Here is a 25,973-nt window from a genome sequence, read left to right on the forward strand (position 1 = left end):
GCCACGATTCTCAATGGCTACTTTCCTTGCTACTAAAAAAAATGAAATAGAAGAATTATTACTGCAACCCTAGATCTAGCGCCACCCCTGCAGCCCCTGTGCACACAGTTCTCCCGGGATTGCTCATAAGGAGAAAGGCAACCATCTTTAACCCACCATCTTCTTTCACACCAATAATGGTCGATTTTTTTTGTCTTGTGGGGTTTTCCATCCCATAGAAAATCAAAAGTAATAGCGTCCACCGTTTTCGCAAAACCGTCCGGTAAAGGCAGGACGGAAGCATTGAAAATAAGCTTGGATAACCCTAGGGCCTTTATAATATTTACCTTTCCCAAGAGTGTGAGCTTTCTTCTTTTCCAGGAGTTTAGAGTATTTTGTAATTCGTTTAATTTGTGTTGTGGTCATACTGACCAAAATAACTAGAATTAAACAACCACTTTATACACTTGCCGCGTTTTCTTCACTAACAGGTGGATCAAAAATTGGAGACTACTTGAGGGGGCTTGGTGTTCTCAGGGGTTGGGACTGAGAGAAGCTTTTGAGATGTCTCCGTTATCGAAAGAACTACGCTATCTATTTACATCTATCTTTAAATATAACAATGATACCGCTTCTTTTTCCCCAGCTACAAAAGGACGATCACGCCAGGCTCAAAATGATCATGAGCAGCTACAAGAAATATCAGAGTTTGGCTTTGGAAATGCTTGCTTGTGCTGCTGTCCACTGTCAACCTCCTCCAGGAATAGTTAATTGGTCGTTAGACTCAAATGACTAATTTCTAGTGGATACAGAAATGGTGGTGTTATTCAATAAATCTCCGACATGTTCATTAAACTATTGAAGACTAAAAGTTGATAGCCTTGACACGTTTTAGTAGGGTTTTGATTTCAGCACTACTCCATGTTAACACTAAATATTGAGAGGAATGTAACAATGATCGTTCGGTAGCTTAGTGATAATCAATACACTTTTAGTGGGTAATAAAAGAGTAGACAGAGGCGTTTTAAGAAGGAGGGCTCGCTTTGGTGCCAGAAACTTGCCGGAGATAGCTGTACTGATTAGTCCATAATTTCGGAACAGCAAAGACCGTTTTTTCGCAATGGCTATAACTTACAATGTCATAGTTAAATTATTGAGGACTGAAGGTTCAGGATTTTAACCCTACTTGCTTGAATGATTTATAGTATGAAAATAGGATGGTACAATGCGCCGTCTTTCACAAGTTACACAAGGACGTTCTTGTTTTTAATTAACTTGAGTTCAACATTGGGGAAAGAGGGGGTTCACATCGACGAGAATGTTTTACAACCTTTTTTTTTGTTTCACAATTAAAAATTGTGTTCCCATACTCTAGCTCGGAAAGTGGATGTCTGAGAGAAGTCGAACCAGTCCTTTGAGCTTTCGATTGGTTGCTCTACCACTGTGCTGCTGAGGGAGCTTCGCCATTACCACTGATTACAATACTTGATAGCCTGAGAGTTTCATTTATCCGACACTTTAGGGAGAAGAAATGTTGCTTCTCTTTTACACCAAATACGATTTCTTTGACCGACACCTGGGTTTCCAGTCACATCACTTAACTTTCAGAAATGCTCTCAAGAAGAATTGCTTCTCATTAAAATGTTGTTTTATGGTAACCAAAGGGCCCCCCCCCCCCCCCCCCTACATGAGCTACCTTTGAAAGAAATGCATTCAAGCAAAAGACCTACTTTAGACTTTAACATTGCTAATCAATATAATAACAAGGACAGATATACTACTCTCTCTATATATAATATAATAATATAAATAATAAAATAATGCATCATTCTCAATATTGATGTTTGTCAAATTTTTTTAAGTGTAAAGGCTGGTGAACGAACGTGTTCGTTTTTCTTGTGCTAATGCTTATGCTTATGTCATGTTATGTCGCCGTTTTCACCAGTGAGAACAGGGATGACATAAGCACAAGCACAAGGCAGTCAAACGTTTCGTCCGCCATTTTGCTTAACATTGAGGGGGGCTGGTATCGATAATTCCGTCAAGAAATGTTTTTCTGCGTGTGCATCTGTCCTTATGCATATGTAGCTAGTGTTCACACTTGCTTATCTTTATGCTTATGCTTATGCTTATGTCCTAGTGAAAACCAGCCTTAATGCTTTTTATTGAGAGATTAAAATATTGAATTTGTATAACAAAGTAACGGCATATGCAATGTTTAAAACGCGAGCAGCAGTGTTTTATTGGGATATAAAACCACGAGGCGAGGCGCAGCCGAGTGGTTTTAGACCCGATAAAACAAGTGCTGCGAGTTTTTTGAACGGTTTCACCAACATTCCTGGAAAAGCGTGTGTCAAGAGAGTTCATAACAATGAAGTTTTGTCAACGTTGGAAATTAGCATACGAGAAAAACATTTAACACCGCATAATAATGAGGAGGAGGCGCGCCCTAGGTTTTATCGGGTTTCCTCAAACTCATTAATAATTCATCAATCCAAAACAAAGCAAATCCCTACCGTGAAGGAGGTTTAGAAATGTAATCTTAATTATCATAAAATTTTGTGAACTTTTGCTTCGAATTTCTCCAAGAATTATCAATAGTTTGAGAAGCCATATCGAAACTCGAAAGAGTGTTTCCTCCTATTTCCAAACACCTCGAAGTTGGTTAAAAAAAAAACTCGGCTGCGCCTCGTTTTTCCAACCTACTTCTCGGTGTTTGGAAATCAGAGGAAACACTCTTCCTCGTGTTTGATATATTACTTAAGACCACTGCACGTGATGTTCTATCGACCATTTGATAGGTCAATGGGCTTATGAATTATTAATTAGTTTTTGAATTACTGCATAGAGCTTTATTTGTTTATCTAGTTTCAACATTGCTGCCAACTACAGGCGCTCCCATGACTTTAAACAGCAGAAAGCACACGCCAACTAGTAACTAGTGAGCCAGTTCTGGCCCTTGTGCGATTAATTTAAGCGGAATTATTGTCAGATATTACACCTGTACGCCATGCGGTCTGTTTGAGAACAGTTATTCTGTCTTCCGTAATGCGTTTATGTTTTCTAGGCATGATGATTATGACATGCAAGCTGAAAGCCTAAGGAGAAACTGAAAAAACAAAAAAGAAAATGATGACAACTTCTGGCCCCAGGGCACAGAGTTGTTACATACTGCGTAAATTGTTGCGTCTGTTTACTTGGTCATAACCTTTTATCCTCGATAATGTATTCTAGCCACGTATATGATTATTTAGCATGCCAGCAACTGAGAACTGTTGTGCTATCAAAGTAAACAGTTCGGGACATAACGTATTCCGTTGACGTCTCATTGCCGTTAAGTCTCAATGGCCTGGAAGTTACCTCAATTTTAATTTCGTCATGAACACGTATTACCAGGAAATGTTTCCAGTATTTTTTAATATTTATCTTCTAACAGATGATAAAATTCTTTTTATGTTACATGATCTTTATCGAAAGTACATCTTGATTAATAAAGAACTGTGTAAAATTTATTGGTAATTATATGGACAGCTCGTCACATGACCTAAACATTTTAATTTCACTAAAACTATTTTCACACCATGATTTCTAGGTGTTTCATTATGTGTTGACAGCTAAAAATAACGCTCTGTAACTACCTTCGGAGTTATAACATGTAGATTTCAATTTATACTCCATTTTATATTTTATCGCTTCCACCACTTTCCCCCACCCCCCAAAAGAAAAAAAAAAAACAATAATCCGACTGAGTTGAAACGCGATCTTCATAAAAGGATTAACAGAGCTTGCTGAATCTCTTGCCTTAGGAAACATACCTTATAATGTGATACTAACTTTACTAAACAGATGGAACATCAGCAAAAATATTAAAAACAAAAGAAAATGCTTTGGGTCCCTTTGCAGTCAACTGGCGGGTTCAAATTACATAGCGTACCAATCAACAAGACCCGCAGAGTGGAAAACGCCAGAGAAAAACAACATAAAGACAAATTTCGCAGTTATATGAAAAAAATCACTTCCCTTACAGCAACCTTTATGTTTTTAACTTGTATTAGTGTTCTTTATTTTTCGTTTAATTTTAGCGCATAATTGGAGTTTTGGGGAACTCCAGAAAACCATTATGGCGGATCCAAGATGGCGGCCATTTGGCAATCATGGCGTAAGTATGACGTCAACACTTCTCGTTGCATTTCAAAGGAAACATTTTTGGTCGTACTATCTAAACTCGAAGTGCCATTGCCATAGTTTTAATATTCGCAGACGTTTGAAAAAAGGCTCGTCCTGATAGGGTTCAACCTCAACAGTTAACGTTTGAATACGTGAATGGAACCTAAACTCACATCTAACCATCTACACCATCAGCGCATTATATTATATAACCAGTTTCTCTCGTCGAACAACAGTCAATACACAGATTTATTTATCTCCAAAAGAAAAAAAGGAAGAAAGAAAGAAAGACCACATCATTAATTTGACATTTAAGGTGTCTCCATAGGGTTTTAGGCTAGCGCGCGCACTGATGATGCGAGCTTCAGTAATGTGCGCGTGCGAGCTGACGCAAGCTCATGCAAAGCATCGAACAAGTCATTAATGCAGCTCAAATAACAAACCAGAAGTAGAAACAGAGAAATCATTTTAAAGATAACGTTCTCTGCAATAGTTTCATAAACAAAACTATTACTGTTTGTGTCTTCAACGATAACCAACGTTGTAAATTTCATCCAATTATTTCGCGCAAACAAGTCTATTGCTTTAAAGTTCATGCATGCTCAAATAACGATCTTGGCGAATTCCTTTTCTAAGACGTCATTATTGACCGTGCAAGTTTAAACTTTCATCTGGATTTCTTGCGTTTCCTGCAGTGAAATTTCCTAAAAGCTGGCAGGGAGGTTCCAAAGGATTTAGTCTAATTAGGGCTCAATTTTCACAAAAATTTATAATACAATTTTTTGCGCAGTGGCAAAAAACACAAATTTGTAAAAAGCATGGAATCTGCCTTTGAACCCCCTACCTTTTTTTCTTAAAAGATTTTCTTGTTGACGCTCTCTGATCCGGCGTGAAATTTTTAGAAATTTCACCAAAGGAAATTGAAAAAAAATTGAAATCAAAGTGTAATACGCACTTACAAACGTCTGTGTTTGAGTAATTTTAGCTGAGGTTTAGTGAGGTTTCGATGACACAGTTTGGTTCTTGATTATTACATTTTTGTTGACTTCAATAAACTGGTAAAAAGGAAACAAGAGTAAACTGGCTTTCGATGTGTAACACAGCGCGCGCCATATTATAAGTGAATACCATATGGAGCCACCTTAACTCCATGCTCTGTCAGTGGCCAAATAATCGAGCTTCTGATGTACTTAGTCTTTTAAAGTAATAACATATCACCGAAATGTTCTGTCTCAACTGTATAGAGTATGTTTCATGATAAATGAGAAAAAAGCAGCAGTGTTTTGAAACGGTATTAATGTCACATGTCTATACTACTGAGCTCCGTGAAGAGGAGTTTCAATCATCTGAGTGTGACAATAGATTTCCCTTCGGATGAGTTTCGTCGTTGACACCCGCTCCTTCCTCTTGTTTAAGCAAAGTCTTTAATACCAATTTGTCTTGGCGAGGTTCTCTTGTCACTGGTACATGTTCATAATCATATTCAGCACTCCCTGGCTGACCCTTCGTGGCTGAAATGGATGGAACAAAAATAAAACAAAATGAAGAGAAAACTGACAGAGAAACCTAAACAGAAAGGAGAGGATAACGTCACCCAAAACATGTTCGGAAGATTGATTAACGTGAGAATGCAAACACATAAAATTTGGTATTAGGAGGAAGTTAAGGATTTTTTGATTGCATTCTTGAAAATTAGTAATCCAGTAAATCTAATACAACACTATCGTCTATTCATGTCATCCAGGATACGTCCAAACGTCTTTCACTTTCGCCTATCATATTTGCACGTTGCCTATTTAAAAGAAGAAAAATTTAGTGAGCAGGATGGGATAATGAACCTCTATGGTTAGGGCCATTGCTAATTTTCCAACACAGGAGGAAGCAATTTCAGCTTTAGCAATTATTTGGGCTTCGCAAGAAATCAACGCTCCCGTTTAATAGTGATGACAAATTTTCTCCCCTGAACAAAACAAGAATGCAGCGACCAGAGCTCTAATCTCCGTATCACCAGTTTATAATGTTAAAACGATTTCTGTCTCCTCCAAAGTACCCAATCTATCGCCATGATTGATGCCAATAGGGCTTTCTTGACACACCAGGGAGGTCTTTCGATTCCTTTATTGGGTAAACGTAATTGTCCCAGCAAGAACAGTTACAGACTACTGCAACCTTGAATGTAACTAAGTCCGCGGTTTTATAACCAGCCGAGTAAGAAAGGAGCTTAGTTAAACTCCATAAACTTACAGCCTTTAGGATAGTTAGGATAGTTTAATAAACTCCCAAAATAAAAGCGGCCTTTTTGAGATAAAATATAACATCTTAATCCTTTAGGAACTGTTTATTACCTTTTTATCACTTCTGATGATAAATAGAGTACATAGAATGAAACACTGGACACTAAAAAAGGCATACCTTGAATGAATGGACTTTCATCACGTTGTTTGATCTTGGCATTAGTGGTTCTCGTTTTCCCGAGTCGCCGTTTAATGGCGTCTTGAACCTGACCGAAAACAGGGAAAACATACTACAAAGTTTCAAGCGCAAAATGGATGCGGTCAAACCATCAACTGAACGGGAATTCCATATCTGTCACGCTAGATTGATGTTAGCAGTTAAAACCAACCCTATTAACTTATCCATAGAAATCACATCATGCCATATCAAAGCAAGGAATTATTTGTTTTTTATTTAAAACAACTCGTCATGTTTAATATTTTCCCTTTTACCACGCTGTGCCTTAGGGTGTTATTTCCAGGGCAAAAATGCATCACAATCCCTTCCTTAGTCCGATTACCAATTTGTAACTGCAAGATATGAAATGTTGCGGATCTTTACATATGCTGTTGCAATCCTAATTTACTCTCTTCGTCTTGTGAGGGAATTGGGGAATGCGCTGACAACATTTTGACGATTATTGTTTTCGAGATTTCCTGTAAAGGATTGACAAAATATCCTGTAAAAAAGAGTAGCTTTTTACTTTTACTTTTCTGTACCATTATGGTAATTATTAATTTGTTTTGAATTTTAGAATTGTTTTTGGTTCAATTTAAATAATTTTGTGATATGAAATAAAAAATAGAAATCCAAGATTGCGGATCCAAGATGGTGGCTGTGAAGAAAAGTGACGTCATTCCTCGTCATAATACGTCATCGTCCAATTTGGCGGACGCCAAAGGAGACAATTCAGACGCCCTATTCCCCCTCTTTGTTTCATTGTCATAGTTTTAATGTTATTCAAGTTACGCAGGTGGTTGCATGTTTGTGTGTGTGTCCGCGCATGTGTGTCACTAATCACTTAAGTCTCCAGATCAACTGTTCACTGCGTTAGGCTATCGCAAAGACGCACCACACAGGCTTCTGTCTAAAAATGTCAATTGTTTTACTAATACCACTTTGCTCATTGCAATCTTCAGCCGGAGTAATTTTCGAAAAGATCGATCACCTTCCGCGAGATAGTCACTTAATACGAACCTCCTGAAATTGATCTCTCGTTAAAATTATACTTCGTCCTACATGAAAGAACTGTTTTGTTATTTCTTTGAAAAGAAATTCAACTAGAAAGGCTTCCAGTGAACACTGCGTTTAATCTTGAAGTGCAATACCTGGCGACAAATGTCCCAACTCAACCCACCCAGCCCATCAAAAACTTTCTTTCCCGATCGATATCGCGGATTTGAGATATATTAACGATGGTCTTTTTATAACGTTAGCATTTACCTACCTGTTTGTTTAGGGCGAACTTGAAAACGAAGATCATCAATCCCTGGAGCGAATTAAGGATGGCAAAGAGGTACTTAAAGGTAATGGTCTCTGAACTGAAGCTCAAAAGACCAAACAACCACGTGATTCCAAGTAAGGGAAACAGGACCACGGACGCCTTGACGGCAGCTTTTACTTTTTCAATCTGCGTCTTGTTTCGCGTTAAACTTGATCCCATCATGCTACGTATTACCTGAACATATACGACGATATTGATCTGTGGAGAAGCAATTTGTTGACGGTTCACTGGTATGTAGAATTGAGTGTAGAGGAGATGCTTCTTTATATTGTTTACTACTAGGTAACATTTTTAGTTTGAAATACACGAACCTTCACATGTTTTTTATAATAAATAGAATGCTTAAAAATGTCTAGTTATATCAGTGCCAATAGTACTCTAAAAGCTTTTAGGGCGTAGATATCGTAAGTGGCATAAGGTTGTGCAACACTTCACTTTGTCGTAAAGAATGAGCGACCTCTAATGTCGGTGATATCAAGGCCGCAAGTCGAGAGAATACAGTCTTCCAGAACACAAAGACTTTCGTCTGGGTTCTGAACAATCTCCAGGGTAATTGTAAAGGCAAAAATAAAAAATAAAAACTGAAAAGGAAATCAATAATACTTTAATGATGAAATGAATGAACTGCAGAATTAAAAGCATCGGGAATAAATTCTGCTCACCAAAATAACGAAGAGCGCTGGGCCTATAAACGCCCAAATTAGTCCACTCTTAACGTCAAGCCAGCAAACTGAGTTACCGTAACCATTCGTTTTAGTAATAGCCAGGGAAATGGCGACAATAATTGCAGGAAAACCTAATAAGGAAACATGATTAACACAACATCAGATCAAGTGCCTAAATATATACATGTATAGCGTGTTTATAATCAAGAAGAGGAGGTGGATTGTTATCTCTGTCGTGAAATAAGAAGGGTTCTTGTGTCGTACGTTTTCTTCTCTTTTTTTTTAACAATTTTTATTTGCCTTACATGACATCACTAATATTACTCTACAATACTCACAATACTAACCACAATAGCTATATCTACATTGTTAGCAATACTTACTGTACTTATAGAAATAACGCTGTGTCTTTTAGCGAAAACATTTTCTTATTTTCACTAACAAAAAATTACTTTACATCAAATAAAATTTTACAAATTTTACACTGATTCCGTACAATAAGATCAAACTAGAAGGCAAGAAGCTAGTGTCGTACGTTTTCGGCATCGCTGATCCTAAAGGTTTGCAGGTCGCGCCCCAAATATGAACTTAGCAAATGACCTACAGCTCTCTACGAAATTCCCAGTTGCTCAGTTGTTATATAATGATCCGACCTGTATATGGAAATCCGTGGGTTTGATTCCCTTAGAGGAGCCAGAATTCTTTTTCACTTTCTCGTTCTCGTTAATTGCTGATGTTTCTTATGTATGGTAATTTTATTCGTTTTAGAGTTCCTTCTTCATCAATCCACCGAGCAATCGAGCTATATCAACATCGTTCCTACCCCCCTTTCTTTATTCCTTTATTGTTTCGTAGGTACGTTCGTACGCTCGTTTTGTATGCACACGTTCGCATTTCTTCCCTCTTGTCCATCCGTCCATCCATCCATCCGTCTATCCACACAGCCCCATGCATTTATACATTTGTCAATCAATCGATTACATCTATCCGCCACTCCAATCTTTCATCCATCCGTCCATCTATCTATCATTCTTTCTTCCTTCCACCGATCCATTGATAAGTAAAACCAAACGGAAAGGAGCTGAATGAATCTTTGAACGCATCTGATCAACTTATTCATCTCATCCGGGAGAAAAGGGTGATAAGGCCTTTATAAGATCTACGGTATTTGTTACGCACATTGATAATTAAGTACAAAATTGGTGGTATTAAGGCGAACGTACCCCATCCAAAGATGCAAAAGTACTTAATTTTGTCTTCAGCGTCACCTCCTACCACTTTCACGAGTACAAGGTAATGCAGTGTACCCTCGCACAGCATCCACGAAAATAAGGCCAGCAAGAAGTAATGCAGTAAGGCTGCAACAATAGGGCACGCCACCTGAAACTCATATAGATCCCAAAAAGAAAATCATTTTTTATTATTAACATAAAGTATTCTTCAACACCAACAAATTTGGAGGTTTTAGAACGCATCCAAGTCCTTTTTTAATAACACTATAACTGACGCACAGCTAGTTCTTTTTTGGATTGGTTTCCTTTCTTTCTTTCTTTGTTTGTTTGTTTGTTTCTTGGTTGGATGGTTGTTCTGGTTGGTTTTAACGGGTTAACACCACAAAAGTGATAACGATCACATATAAGGCCAACCGCTCTAACCCATCCCTTACGCACGTGTGCTTTACTGAACGGTCACATTGCTTCGAGTCAAATCGAATCGTCACACTTCAATTTGTGGATGAAATCATTGGTGACATTCAAATATAACTCTTTCTTTTCTCATCCCTCTCTCTTCTTTGGACTTAAGTAATCAATATAAGATCAAAGCCCGATAGCACACTTGCACAATTTAGCGTTCTAGTTTTCAGTGGAAACAATGGCACTGTATAGACAAGAAGACACACCTTATTTCTCGCTGAACCTTCAAAGATGACAAGTGCACATGAAACCGCAATAGCTGCGCATAAGTTAAGCAATACTTTTACTCCTGGACTTTTCAGCTCTCTCCAGAGAGTCAGATACATAGCTAGTGTGATGACAACAGCAACCAGCGAAACGGAACAGCCAACGATTGAGATGATTTCCAACGGTTTACTTGACTGAAAATGATAGATAACAGTCACAAAATATTATTGCAGTTTTCTTATTTTCTTAGGGGGTGCTTTTTGTTTTCGTTCTAGGAACACGTCTTATTTAGTGAATGTACTAAATGTTTGTTTCTTTGTTTGTTTGTTTGTTTTCGACTCTGCTTGGGGGCTTTTTTGGTCTCTCGCTGAAGGATCACTACCTCCTTTGTAAGAAGAACGCTTTCCAAGTTTAGGAAATAACAAAACCTAAATACAGTTGGACTTCTGAAAATGTTTGAAACAAAAAACGAATTCTTAGGATCACATTGAATGAGACAACGAGAGGTGTCGTATTTACACGTTTCCATGTTTCTCTTTTTTACCCTTTTCCTCCTCTTCCTCCTTATTGTACTTACATGTGAACCATATGGATCCATTAACGCAGCAAAGACGGTCAGGTGATCACATTGGCATGTTGTTATGGTGGCGTTGGATTCACTGGGGACAAGCCTGCAACCGCTGGTTTGCCATATCGCCGATTCTACAGGCCGCCAGAATACACAGGTCCATTCGACAGACATGTCAGGTGTCGAACTTATCTTAAAATAAAACGAGGAATAAACAGGCTGAAATAAAAATGCATTTTTCAGTGCACAGCTGTTTTAAGACGAGAAAATACATATCTGACATAGGAAATAGCCTTATAGCAAGAGCAGAAAAGGGGCATTCATTTCCATACATGAATGCAAGGTAGCCGTCAAAGAGAATTAAAATACAGTTAAACACTGTATAATGGTTTGGCAATTTTAAAATTGCCATGGCAAAGAGAGACACAATCAAAGGAACAAGATCAGAACATTCCTATAAAAAAAAAAACAACAACTAAGGTTTATCCCTCTTGCTAAGGGCGAAAACAACTGAGTGAGGCAACTTCAAACGACTGTTCCAGTTACCTTTCCTGTCATAAATCACTGGTAACAAGTAAAGAGCGAGCCCTTTTTGCTTGGATGACACTTGATCGATCCTCGCCTCGATCTGGACACAGTCCTTCAGGAAACGAACTTCGGAGACTTAGCATAACTGACACTTTCCTCATATTGAAATAATAAGCGATGAATAAAATCGCAAATCTCTGTCCCGTCAACCTGAACAAATATACCTTTTTGTTTCGACGAAGGGCGACTTTAACTGGTTGGCTTAAGACATCCTGGGGTCTGGGGGAGACAGTAGATGAAACTAAAGTAGTACTGGGTGAGAAAGGCTGACCACTTTCATTAAACGTGACAGCGACTCCCAGTCCATAATCATCCAGTGCTTTGACTAAGATTTGACTTCTGCCTTGACCAACCTGTAGGCAAACATACGGTAACCTATTTTAATCCAAAAGGGTGGGTATGTGTGCATGCCTGGACAGCAACTACCTGTCTCATACAAAGAGCAAGGTTTTGAATTAGTAGCGACGAGCTCATGGCAGGCCTTGAAGTGCGATATTGTCATAAATAAAGGTCTATCTTTTTTCTAGAACACTATATATTTTAGCGAAAAGTTTGTATGATGTGTGTCCAGTGTCAAGTGTACTGTTCAGTGTACTCGTGAGATGCGACGTCCTGAGACTTATAACCCCAAGCCTGTGACCTGTTCACCACATGAGTCACCCATAGCTCAGTGGTTAGAGCATCCAGACTAGTAACTGGAAGGTCGTGGGTTCGATTCCTGCTGAGGGCTCGGAATTTTTTTTCATACTTTATATTTGGAGGTTTCTTGCCACTTTTAATTTGCCATTTGAGAATCTTACAAACAATCTCCAATCAGAACAAGAATACCGTTTCAAGTCAGACATTTCGCAAGTTGACAATCTTACTTCGTTGGGCCGTGTGATGTACTGTAGCCTAACCCTGAGGAGTGAAGCGAGTAGTGGAAGTCAGGTAACAGTATCATGCCACAAGACTTTGGAAGGTCCCTCCCCTTCACGTTACTTTCAAGTTTGGTGTTCCATCGCAATCGCGATGGCTTCTCGGATCTTCTTTCGATTCCCTGGTTATTTCATCTTGTCCCTCAATGGTAGTTTTCGTTTTACAGAAATCATGAGGGGGTTATTCGTTGACTTACTGTGGTCTAAAAATTAATGTGCTTTTACCGAAACTTCGACATTAGCTTTCAATTTTGTTACACAGAAATATATAACGGCTCGCACAAAAACTGTCTCATGAACAGGGTAATGTTAACATTTCACTTAAAGCTCTTGACATAGCACAGTTAACTCACTTTATCCAGTTCGTTCCAAGTATTCTTGTTCTTTAAATCCAACAAATTACTGGCCACTTGTGCGTAATTTTCAACATCCTCTGTTGAGCTCACGTTAGCAGTTTTGACATTGTACTCAGCCAATTTGACAAGTATATCAACTGCTATAATTAAGTCTTTTTTGTAGATTTCTGGCGGCCTAAGAAATCGTCCTTTGTTGGCTGAGAAGCGTTTACCAGCTGTGAAAGAACTTGTTGGGCGTTGAGTTCTGACTCAGAGCCATTCAGAATTGCTCCCATCTAAAAGAAAACACGAGGTGTGTTACAGTAAGACCAACATCTTTTCTTACGAGGCTTCTTGTTCAAACATGACCTGTATAAACTGAAGTTGTTTATTAAGTTTAGCGACTGACGCGTGTTGATTTTTATTATTGCTTTAAGTATTATCGATTTTAAAAGAAATTTTATCTCTTCTCTGCGGAAACAGTTGCATTTCATCATTTTCCTCCGCATTCCTGCCATAATAATCTACCCAGAAAGCTCAGGTACTCTGTGTGATGAATAGATTCCCCCCATTGGCATTAACCAAGACACCAACCAGCCTACCCTCTTTAGCCACTTTGTACAGCAAACTGCCTGATACAAGAAACTATACAGTTGTGTGATGGAAGATGATGCAAAGATACAAGGTTATCCTTTTCTATTTCGCTTATTGCATGAGGATTTTTCACCGCAGTCAAAGGCAACTCAGGCAATTGCGTACATTTTATGGCTGAAAAAAAGATAAGGCTTGAATGGGATACTCTTTGCGATAGTAGTGTCAAGGCTCGTTCACTGATCAACGAACTTACATGTGTAAACTTGCCTATTATGGGAAACAAAGGGAAATATATGCTATCGTACGTCTGAAATGTATCGTACGTAAAGTTGTTCTTTGTTTGTGTGTGCTCGTTTTTTTCTTTTCTTCACATTTACACGTACCTCCGCATCCAACTTGTTAAATTCAGCAGAGCTGCAACCTGTGAAGTTCGCCTTGTTCCATACTCCTTCTATGGAACATTTTCGTAACGCCGTTCCTAGAGAAAAAAAATTGGAAGGGCACGGTTGACAACTGAGAAATATGAACGTAAATTTATTACAGCAAATATCCTTGAGGTAATGAACGAAGATGAAGCCGTTTATTTACAAACAAGCAAAGACTAGCTAGAAGAATCAAGATAGAGAACCGAACATGCACATGGCTAAGGGGGGTAGTTTGTGAAGAAACTGTGGTGATGCGTGGTTGGGGAGTGGGAACCGGCCGGAATGTTTAGTTTTATCAACAGAGTTTTATGCAAAAGATAACAGCGGAGGTGCAAATAAACGATCAGTGATATTAATAAATCATTTGGGTCACGAATTATTTTCGACGTAATGAATAAAAGGCCAAGTTTTACCTCGTGCGCGTGCGCATTTACAGTTAGCCAAGACACTTATGAACATATTCCCCTTGTAAAAATAAATTGTTTCACAAATAGCTGTCGTTGTTTAGGAGGCGTAAAGTAATTAACAGAGCGTCCCCCAACTGCTCAAAATTGCTGAAATGTGAATTAAATTATCACAATCTAGACTAGTCGCTTTGGTTTTGAGGGTAACGAGGTAGTGTACCCTCATCCCTGATGAATGCACATGCACATGATCAAATTAAAATGAGTATCCCATTCCAATGCTCCAGGCCAAATTATGGTTAACGTTCTAATCACACTTTCACATCCGTTCTTCGTCTAGAAGTAATCGACCATGTCACCCCTTCTAACCTATCCTCTAGGCAAACTGGACCAACTACAGTTAAAACAGATAAACCTTGAAATCTTCCTTCTACTTTTAATAAACGTGATAAATATAAAGAGCACTCGGTTTTAATAATAAGACCAGTGATCTAAAAGCCCACAAATAGAGGCACCTAATCCGATATATGTAGCATGAGGTTAACAATATGTTTCAATCCCAAGTCGTAACCAGCCTACCAGATGAGTCATCCATCCTGCAAATAAGCGACGACGAAAGACATAAATGCACGTCCAATGAAAGTTTATGAAACTCACACCTAACCACTGTGTAGTCTGACACATTGTATTCTTTGATGTTACGTAGCATCACTTCCACGACACAACTGTAATTCCCTCCGTCTTTGACCAACAAACTGAAAGGTCCACGAGTATTTTCAGGAATGTTAGGGACATGGCAGCACACAGTTTGTAAAAGAAACCCATCTTTATACCATGAAATCCTCTTCAGCGGGGTTTTATATCTCTGGGCGTCAGTTACATCACAAAGAAGAGTGACTTGGTCATTATGTTGCAGAACGCCGAAAAAAACAATTTAAACAAGAAGAAACTTCATATTGCGACGCTTACCTCCGGCAGTAGTGGGTGATTTTGAACGGTCAGCGGTCGTTGCTGATAAACAATTAAAACAAATAAAATATCATGTAAATACACAGTCAAAGCTAATGATTATGATGACGATGATGATGATGGTGATAACAAACTACTATACGATTCTTAAGGTTTTTTTAGGCAACCGAATCCAAGGATTCTTGCATGACACTGTATTGTATTGAATTACATTTTTCATTATACATTATATTGGGTCCTCACTTAGCAAGGCATGGCTGTTTGACCAATTGCTTGTGTGCTTCCACCAGCTATTACCGAAGTTTTCCTTAAGCGCTCTTCCACTGAATTTTGGCTCGCACGAGTATTGGCTACTCGTAAAGACGTTTAACTGAAACCTTTCGCAAATTTACAGCAGTTACCAATAACACGCGACCTATCGCCTTCAAAAGACTCCGATAAAATTGCATTTTGGTGGACGTCAATCATAGAAAAGTCGTTGAAATTATTTTGAATTCTGAGACCATTTCAAGGCAACAGAACTAAGAAATTGACAGTTTTAGCCACTGACGGATGGTAAACTTTATAAAAGTTGATTTCCAAGCCAGATTATCTAAAAAAAAATTGGGCACACTTGATATTAAATCAGTGATGCGTGCAGGTGAGTAAATTATCACGTGCTGTAAAAATTGAAAATTCTAATTAAAAAACCTTTTATTTGCGCTTGATCTGGCTCGAGAATCAATTTAAATAAAGTTTACCTTCTCTTAGCGAGGTAAAATCTTATTTTCTTGCCGGGTTACCTTGGAACCTTCTCAGAATTCAAAATACTGTAATTTCGACGGCGTTTGTTTGATTGACGTCCACCAAAACGCAACTTTATCCGACTCTTTTGAATGCCGTAGGTCGCGAGTTATTGGTTACCGCTGTAATGTTTCTCTTGATCCTGCCCAAAACGAGCCCGAACTACAAAAAAAAAAAAAAAAAAAAAAAAAAACCTTGAAGCCCTTGTTTGGTTTGTTCATTAGGTGAAGGCAACCTGCTCGAAGGAGCTTGAAATTTCTAGATTCAGACGGGATTCTAGCGACGGAAAGTTGCCTTAAATGATTGCTTGAAATGTTTTATGCGTGTCACTATCAGTGCAAAAAAAAATGAATTCAAGCCGCTATCGTCAAGCTTTGTATCCTTTTTGGTTGGAATCAGGATTCATTATTCTCCTACAACTGCTCTTTTTCACAGTGCGATAGGTGAAACGCCCATCCTAAGGCCTAGGGCAAACGTCGAATCTAAGTCGCGTCGAATTTATTAAAAATAGGTTCGACAAAGAGTCGACGTCGAACCTGCGTAGACCCTAATTCCAAAGTTGCACTTCGTAAAACACGGGAATAAGCACGTGTCCCCGTGCTATTAGGGACCTTACGAAAACACCACGGCGACGGCGACGACAACGCCACAACACAAAAAGCTTAAAGAGCAAAAACAATCGCTCTGCACGTGCGTTTTAAATTTTGGTACATTTTTCTTTGTCGTCCTCTGCAAAACAACAACGTGAAATGACCAAATTCAAGGTTTTGTTGAGAACGTGAACCCACGGGAGTGAATTTTTCATTCTCTTCCTTTACTTGAACGGTACTCCTACCAATTTGGTTCCTGGCTAGTTTGTCGTTTGTGTATACAAGTTGAATGAGTTAAAATAATTGCGAAGTAGCACAAATGAAATAAAGTTATACTTTCAAATGACGTTTGCGTTGGCGTCACCGTCTTGCATGATTCGTAAGGTCCCTATTCACTCGATGTGCGGCTAGTTATTGCTAGGACTTGCTAGCGAAATGCCGAAATACAGTGCTCGTCGGGCTTTTCTTTGGCAATTAATTGCGAAAAATAGAAAAAAAAACACTCAAACACTGAGCATTTATTGCAAATAGGCAATTCGCATTTCAATCATTTATATTTAGTGTTCATGAAACACGAAAAACACATTTCCATCACGCTGTGCGATGTCAGCAATGACTTTCGATAGCTCGCCATTTCTGGCAATCTCGTTCCCAGCGCCCGCGCACGTTTTTGGCCAGCGGTGGCCACACGTCCACGAGCTCTGGGCTAATCAGAAACCGGAAGCAGGGATCCTGCTTCCGGTTTAAAGGGGGATACTGCTGACCGAGAGGAAGACAGCCTCTGGTAAAGGGCATCAGAGGCCAAGAAAACGAGTGAAAAAGGTGGCAACCTCCATCCCTCCCGTTTGCCAATGATTGTCATTTATGTGAAACTTCCTTGAAAACAAAACAACCAAAACAAAGGCTGCGTAAAATCTGGGTTTGTCGGCGATTTGCCTCTCTCGACCGCGACAAAATCATTTTGCACAATTTCAGGTCGTTTTAGAAAACCAAACATTTTCCATAGGCAGGGGCAAAAACACATATATAGGCTATATTGGACTATACTCATTTGGAATTAAATTAATCTTGTTTTCGCCTGTAAATGTAGTTTTTAAAACTTTAAAATGGGAGTGAACTGATACGCAGTCTACGCAGTATGAGATAGCCAAGTTTTTTCATGATACCACGGTAAAGTTAATAGCGAAACGAAAATAGAGCCTGGTCGGAGGTTATATAAGCTTCAACCTAATTAACTAACACAGGGTAAAGATTTTCAAACGACATTCAAGAAACTTCAGCAAGATATCGTTTCTAACCTGATTGCCGTCGACGACAAATACCAACACTGATGTTTACAAACGTAAGATTAATTTTTTCCGTCGTGAAATTTACAAACGATAGGTTTCACAAGATCAGATACCACGATACCACGATACCAGAATAAATACAATAAAATGGCAGAAGTACATTTAATAACAAGACACAATTAACTCTGTCAACGTTCAACCGAAATAACCAGCACCTTGAAAATCTAAGCTTATCAGAAAGATCGGCAATTTTTTTTTTCAATTCACACATTCAGCTTAAGCTTAAGAAACTCACCCTGAAAAAAAAATATTTTACCTGCACTCGATGTGGTTTATCAGTCCTATAAGCTGCAAACTTACAAATGAACTGTTGCTCACAAATGAACTGTTGTGGAAAGAGTGACAACGATCGCTATTCCAAGCGTTAATATTTTTGTCTTTCTGTCCGTCCGCTTTCTGAACCACTTTTTGGGCCACGCATTCTTGAATACTCCGCTTTAATCGCAGTGGTGACAAAGGCCGTTGGTTTTCCTTGTTCAAGTTCAATTATGTTTCTGCTGGACGGCTGACAAAATATCTGGTCCTGTTCAACAAAGTAATCTTCAATAAATTCTGCTCCAGTCAAATCAACTCGCAGACTCCGCGGCGCGAATGGATTACAAGTTTGCTTCTTTCAGTTCCTTTAACAGCACGAGAAAGGCTGTTAAACTCTTATCCGCTTTAGACAATGTTAAGAACGATTTTAAACGGCCAGCATTGACTATGAACCACATTTCAGAGTCGATAATTAGAGAAGTTTTTCCGAAAATTGTCAGGTCCACCGTTAACCTCGACCGTTGCAAGTGTCATACTGTCATTCAGCTTTGTCAAACGCTGCAACATATCGCAAAGGTTTTCGCGCCTTTTCCGTTAAGTCATGTGATTTGACTTGTTATCTTTTTCGTGTTTACTCACTGCAAAAAAAAAAAGCGTATTAAATTTAGTTGCATTTCAGTCGATTCTATGGCGGCTTTTGCTCCGATATCCTTGACCGGCCGGCAGTCTATTTCATTTCTTGTTTTGAAACCTCCGATTCAAAGACGCTTCCGGTAAAATGTAATATCCAATCAGATTTCGATTTGCTGGATTTTGACATTGATTAGCCCAGAGGTCTTGCTTCCTTGGTGCTGACCAAAAGGAACGCAGCCTCTGGGAACGAGATTGCATTTCTGGTCGCAAAATTGTCTTTGTACAGCGCATGCTCGTCAGGGGGGGGAAATAGCGTTTGGCAGATGAGGGAGTCGGTATTTTTGTGACTTTTGCGCAGTCCATCGTATTTGAATCAATTATTTTGTAATTTGCATGATTTATGAATTGAGTTCAGCGCGTGTTTAGAACGGCGTTTGCTGTAACGCCGAACCACTGTCGCATTATCCGACTTGGCAAGTCGAACTTATGCTCGAGTCGAACCAATTAATTTGAGTCGAACTTAATTGCGGCAAACGTCGCACCATTCATGCGCCTATTTCAAAATTAATAGGTTCGACGAATTAAGTTCGACTAAGATTCGACGTTTGCCCCAGGCCTAAGAAATGTAAGGAGAACAAAATGTAATCCTAAGGCCTGCGGCAAACGTCGAATCTATAGTGTACCCCGCTACTCTGGCCACAACCTATATTCCAATATTACAAACTGATGTGCGAAAACCTTTGAAAAGATCAAGGATCCCGGGTCACGCCTTCACCATCTTATGCCACTGACTCGGGCGCGCGCGCACGGCCGCTCCCTACGCTTTAATGATAGGCCATCGCTGACGAAGTGTAAAACAGAGCGCTTTAAGAAAAGCGCTTTAAAGATCATGGTGCTTTAAAGCTCATGGTCTCTAGCTGGATATTTTCTAACATTATTGATTATTTGTGGTGAACTTTTTATCATATCGAAATTTTAGGCTGTAAATTCGGAGTAATTTGAAAAAGTAAAAATGTAAATATTAAATAATTTTAAAATGTTATGCCCAGTCCTGATCAAGTTGACAAGCTGTAATTTTACTAGGTTTATTCTTTTGTAATGTAATTACGCAATTGGCTTTATGCGCGACGTTTTTATAATAAAATGCTCTTATTATTTTTATTGTTATTATTATTATTATTATTATTATTATTATTATTATTATTATTATAATTATTGTTATTATAAAACGCTCTTATTATTATGAAAAGACCACAGTGTTCTTGTCAGTTGTTTTTGCTTTTTTATTATTATTTTTGTTGATAACTGTAAAACGTTCGCACGCTATTTATATTGAATGACTCAATAAAACTACACCGATAAATTGTGTCAATGATTTAATCATTGTTACTTGGAAAAAGAAAAAAAGAAAACGTGCTTGATAACAATCAGTGCTAATCGATACCAATCGATAAATCAATCGTTATTGAGTTGCAACTTTTCTTCTTCACAGACTTTCACCGATTGCTATCGTAATCGATATCAATGGGATTGATATCGATTAGCATCGACTGGTATCGATTATCGGCTTATTAATTGCCTACGCTTTATACTAACCGTAGTAACCTGTCAAGGATGGCAGTGAAAAAGAAACAGTCCTGGAGGTATTATCTTTATGCCGCTGAGTATCCGGCAAAAACAGACCTTGCAATTGAAACTGGTGACCCCTTAAGTCATTTAATTGGCATAGCAATCTTTGTCTCTCTATTTAAAGGAGCAGTGTGACCTATTTTTAGTGCCACTTTAAATAGAAAAAAAACATATTTGTATTCGATTCGATGGAAACGTTAAAATATTGGCGCAATTTTATTAAAAATATCCCTACCAGTGCACAAGTATCAGTATCAGGGCACTAGTATCAGTCATTTCTGTCTGCCGATGGCTAGGATGGATTGCAATTTATTCAAGTTCCCCATGTGTATTTTGGAGAAATCGTTAAAAGCACAATATAGCTTTTTTCTTCCTAGGAGAAATCATTTCATATTTTTCTCCCGGTTCTCTGAGAGCGATTCTACGTTAAAAAAGTGGTTCTTTCCCAAATATTTGAGAATTTTTGCCCAACATGCAACAAAATTTCTGTGACGATGCCCCTTCAAAAGAACGTATATATGATGCTCCCACAAGCTAATACTTACCCCAGCTCCAGAGGAACTCTTGTAAGTATGCCAGACCCACATAGAACCAGAACGTGGCGGTTCTTCAATAAGAATTTCTGAATGATAACAAGATAACAAATGTGAGTATCAATTGTATTGTACGGTATGCTGCAGACGACAATCTGCGTTATTCAGTGGCTAACACATTATAATGATTGTGGATAAATGTAGTTATCAACAGAAATTGTGACTAAATGTCTAAAGCAGGAGATGAAATAGTGTGTCAGAAATGTAGCTATTCTATTCATATGCTTAAAATGAATGATGCGACCTAGCTCTAAGGGACCAATAGGACTCAAACAAGGGGAACTTAGCGGTAAAATTCGAGTTCTTGGGCACAGGAGTCGAACCTACAGTGTAAGACTTTTCGATGACTAGTTAAAATGCTCTACCTTGAGCTATGGGAAACTCGCGGCAGCTAAGCCATTTCAAAACTAGGTTCATGTGGCAAACATCTTGCATATAGTACTAGAATTTGAATGTCGATGGGTGGAATATGCAGCTGTTGGGAGAACTAGGATTTTCGTTTTCGTCACGTATGCCACGTACTGTACCTACTGAACAAAAACCTCCGATCATTTATTCACCGGGCCCAAGTTGTTCAAAGAGCGGATAACTTTATCCACTGGATCAGTCACTATCCAGAGGAGCAAATGTACAACAACCAACACTTTTGGCAAGTTTTCCACACAATCCCATACGGGAAAATTTTGCCCACATTTTATCGGCCGGATAGCGAAACATCCAGTGGATAGAATTATCCGCTCTTTGAACAACTAGGGCCAGACTTAAAAAGGCATGTGTACTCAAAAACACAAGTTTGTCTTATTTAACGCAAAATTTTGGCGTTTATTTAGGTAAATTCTAAGTTTTGAAGGAGAAACAGAGCATTTTCGGACAAATTTTCACTTGCGATGAAAACAATGAAGTAAGCGCTCGTGACGTAAGGGTAGAAATCCAAACATTGCACAACCAATACCGAGATAAAAAATTATATGGAAGCTCGATTTAGTTGCACCTTTGAAAGAAGCTTAAAGGGTTTTCGGATAAAGAGGATTCTAAGATTCTGAATTTTGTGATTATCATACGATTTTTTATAGCGATAAACCGCGACCTTCTATAGTTCTAGGGCCTTACCAGTCGCCGAGGTTTAAAGGAAAAACCTTTTCTTCGCTGACAAGGCCTACCCGCTTTGCCAGTGGGATCTCAGCTCAAATGCATTATACAACCGATTAGCACCTACCCATTAAACAATCTGGTTAATTGTACCGACTCAGCTGTTAAAGCAAGAACGGAGTACTGCCCTCGTAGAGCACAATATGACTCCGATGCATTAAGAAATACGATTCAGAAACCGGACTATTCCTTGAATTGCGAATTGATGAACAGACTAGCGAATAATCTCCCAATAACCTCCCATATGAAAACTTTTCCTTTTTAAACCTATAAAAGGGATGTTATAGCTCCAGTCTTGTTGATAGCAAAGTCCTGCCTTAGGAATTTCTGTTACATCCATTCAAATTGACCAAATTAGAATAATTGCGTAGCAAACTGGGCCCCTCAGTTTTAGAAATTTAAATCAGAGTCCGAAAGGGTTAAAGATCAGAGACGGAATAAATGATGTTTTAATTTGTTACAAGATAGCACAGATAATCCCCACTGCGAGATTCATGCAGTCTTCGCCATAAAGTAAATAAATAAAAATAATACCACATATATATTTAAGTAGGAAGGGGAGAAATTTCTCAAAGATGTGACGTTAACAGATCCTAACGCCGGAAAACCCTACCTTAGTTAAGATACATCCTTGGTATTGTTTCTTGCAAAAGTCTATTATTGTTGGACTAACAATACCATATTATTACGAAATAATACTGAAGAAATATCTTAACTTAAGAGAGCTTCGTGAATGCCAAATGTTTCCCATTTATTATTACCCGAAACATGATTAGTATATTACCATTTTTTATTCATGATCAGCTCCTCGGCACAGCATCAACGTTACATATAAGTTTAAACGAAGTTCCCTTTATTCTGCCCTTCAAGGCGCATGAAGTTATGAATACGTGCACGAATTCAACATTGCCGGAAGAATTGCGAAGTGTTCGAATGACTCGTGGTAGGAGACGTGCTCATTTGCGTTGTACAAATCTGCCGGTCACTTTAGAAATACAACAGAATGTTCTGTTTCTCCTGAGCTATTGCAAAAACGACAACATTTAATCCTTTTCCACGAGAAATAAGCCAAGATATTGGTCTGAAAATGCGAACCGTTTACTTCCACTAATAAAAAATGCGTACGTGTACTTGCTTCTTCTGCTAAAAGGCTGAAAGGCAGAGTTAACACTTCCGGTGGGCGTACGGGATCCACACGTGACGTCAAGGAGGTCACGCAATCAAAATGGAATTTTGAGGGTAATTTTCCGTCTGAAAATGTGCTTATTTCGAAAAACGAACTGCAAACTCAGCACTCTAAACATCGATTCGTCCAGAAAAATAAATACTCTTCTGGGTTTTTCAGTGTGCATATGCTTCGACATTCACTTCCTGGCAGTATGCAGGATCGTTTTCACATGAACCTTTAAAGTTTAATGGTCTTTGACTATTGTAGCTCTCATGAGCCCTTTATAGCTCATGGGCGAGCATCACACATAGAAATCAGACGCTTACAGGTTCGACACCTGTTGGGAGAACTCGGAGATTTTCTCCTCTCGAGTATGCCTGTGTCACTGGTTAAAAAAAAATACCTCTGTCATTCATTCACCAGGTTTAAAACAATTTTTCAACTGGAACGCAATACACTCATACTATACACCGACTTACCAAAAGTGCCTTGAACGTGTGTGGTTGAACCGAGCGCAAGAAACCCTGCTATGGTCACAAAATAAACGTTTTCCATCGCTGAGACAAGAAACAAAATACCAACTAGTTTCCTCGAGATGAGAGAGACAAATTCAACAGCCCAATATGAAGCAGCAGTATAGCACAACAGTTATCAGTTGCTGGCATGCTAAATATACATATACGTGACTAAAATACATTATAGAAGATAAAAGGTCCTGACCAAATAAACAGACGCGACAATTTACGTAGTATTTTACGACTCTGTGCCCTGGGGCCAGAAGATGTCAGCATTTTCTTTCTGTATTGACAGTTTCTCCTTCGGGTTTCAGCTCACACGTCATAATCATCATGTTAAGAAAACATAAACGCATTACAGAAGAAAATTTTTTTTGATGATTAATCAATTACTTTGCTCAAGCTTTAGTGCAAACCTACCTTGTATATTTAAACATTATTTAGTTTTACTCAGCTCGATTAGCTTTTTAGTTATTCTGAGTAAATGTTACCTCTTTTTATTTACGTTGTAAAGTTAGGTTTAACTTTGTTAATAAAGCTTGTTGTTCTTGACAGAAGACAAAACTTCTCAAACAGACATGGCGCACAGGAGTAATATCTGACAATAATTCCCTTAAATGAATCATACAAGAGCCAGAACTGGCTCACTACTAAGTTACTAATTAGTCTAACCTTAACCTAAAACTTGCAAACTTGAAATTTAGGGAAAATCACAAAGTTTCTTGGTGAGTGCTTTTTGATATTCAAAGTCATGGGAGCGCCGGTAGTTTGGAGCAATATTGAAGCTAGATAAACAAATAAAGCTCTATGCGGTAAATATGCCGTTAATTTGTCAAACAAAATCGATATTTTAATCTCTCAATAAAAGCATTAAACTTAAACAAAAGTCAAAACAAAAGGTTTGACAAACATTAATATTGATTAGCAATGTTAAAGTCTAAAGTGGATCTAGAAAATGTTACAAACTTTTGCCTGAATGCATTTCCCTCAAAGATAGCTAATGTAGGGAGGGACCCATTTGGTTACCAAAAACAACATTTAATGAGAAGCAATTGTTCTTAAGAGCATTACTGAAGGTTAAGTGATGTGACTGGAAATCCTGGTGTTGGTGAAAGAAATCGTATTTGGTGTAAAAGAGAAGCGACATTTCTTCTCCCTCAAGTGTCGGATAAATGAAACTCTCAAGCTATCAAGTATTGTAATCAGTAGTAATGACCAAGCTCCCACGGCAGCGCAGTGGTAGAGCAACCAATCGAAAGATCATAGGTTGGACTTCTCCCAAACATCCATTTTCCGGCTCGAGTATGGGAATACAATTTTTAATTGTGAAACAAAAAAGGTTGTAAAACATTCCCGCCGATGGGGACGCTCTTTTTCCTCAATGTTAATTGAACTCAAGTTAATTAAAAACAAGAACTGTGTAACTTGCGAAAAGAAGGCGCAGTGTACCATCTTATTTTCATATCATCAATCATTCAAGCTGGTAGGGTTAAAATCTTAAACCTTCAGTCCTCAATAATTTGACTATGAGATTGTAAGGTAATATATAAACGAGTGAGCTGTTCCAAAATTATGGACTAATCGGTACAGCTTTCTCCGGCCAGTTTCTGGCACCAAAGCGAGCCCTCCTTCTTTAGTCGCCTCTGTCTAACTTTTATTACCCACTAAAAGTATTCATCATCACTAAGCTACTGCTGAAATCAAAACCCTACTAAAACGTGTCAAGGCTATCAACTTTAAGTCTTTAATAGTTCAATGACTATGTCGGAGAACTAGGGACTAACGTATTTCTGTATCCTCTAGAAATAAGTCATGAGTTAAACGACCAATGAACTATTCCTGGAGGAGGTGGACAGTGGACGGCAGCACAAGCAAACTCCTCTTGATTGGAGAATGTGCTCATGCTTGGATTTGCATTTTCAAAGACAATCTCTGTTATCTCTTGTAGCTGCTCACGATCAGTTTGAGCCTGGTGTGATCGTCGTTTTGCAGCTGGGGAAAAAGAAGCGTCGTCATTGG

General features: G+C 38.6%; 2 protein-coding genes across 2 annotated transcripts in view; both read right to left on the reverse strand.

Annotated features, from left to right (window-relative positions):
- Positions 1 to 5,180: 5,180 nt before the first annotated feature.
- On the reverse strand, positions 5,181 to 14,916 carry LOC146465408 (adhesion G-protein coupled receptor D1-like). The gene is made up of 11 exons (XM_085128807.1): positions 14,901 to 14,916; positions 13,876 to 13,970; positions 13,132 to 13,194; positions 11,811 to 11,999; positions 11,068 to 11,250; positions 10,490 to 10,684; positions 9,813 to 9,969; positions 8,587 to 8,720; positions 7,868 to 8,122; positions 6,559 to 6,646; positions 5,181 to 5,657 (listed from the first exon to the last, which is right to left on the reverse strand). The coding sequence occupies exons 1-11, from the start codon at positions 14,914 to 14,916 to the stop codon at positions 5,485 to 5,487; spliced, it is 1,548 nt and encodes a 515-aa protein (XP_084984933.1). The 3' UTR covers positions 5,181 to 5,484.
- A 9,624-nt stretch (positions 14,917 to 24,540) lies between these two features.
- LOC146465409 (adhesion G protein-coupled receptor L1-like) overlaps positions 24,541 to 25,973 on the reverse strand; it is a 30,558-nt gene continuing 29,125 nt past the window's right edge. Inside the window, exon 18 of the mRNA XM_085128760.1 lies at positions 24,541 to 25,946. Coding sequence (XP_084984886.1) covers positions 25,765 to 25,946 — 182 coding nt within the window. The 3' untranslated portion in view covers positions 24,541 to 25,764. The remainder of the gene's footprint in view (positions 25,947 to 25,973) is intronic.

The sequence above is a fragment of the Pavona decussata genome, unplaced genomic scaffold (assembly GCF_977016875.1).
Source record: "Pavona decussata unplaced genomic scaffold, jaPavDecu1.1 SCAFFOLD_156, whole genome shotgun sequence".
In the NCBI taxonomy this organism is placed as follows: domain Eukaryota; kingdom Metazoa; phylum Cnidaria; class Anthozoa; order Scleractinia; family Agariciidae; genus Pavona; species Pavona decussata.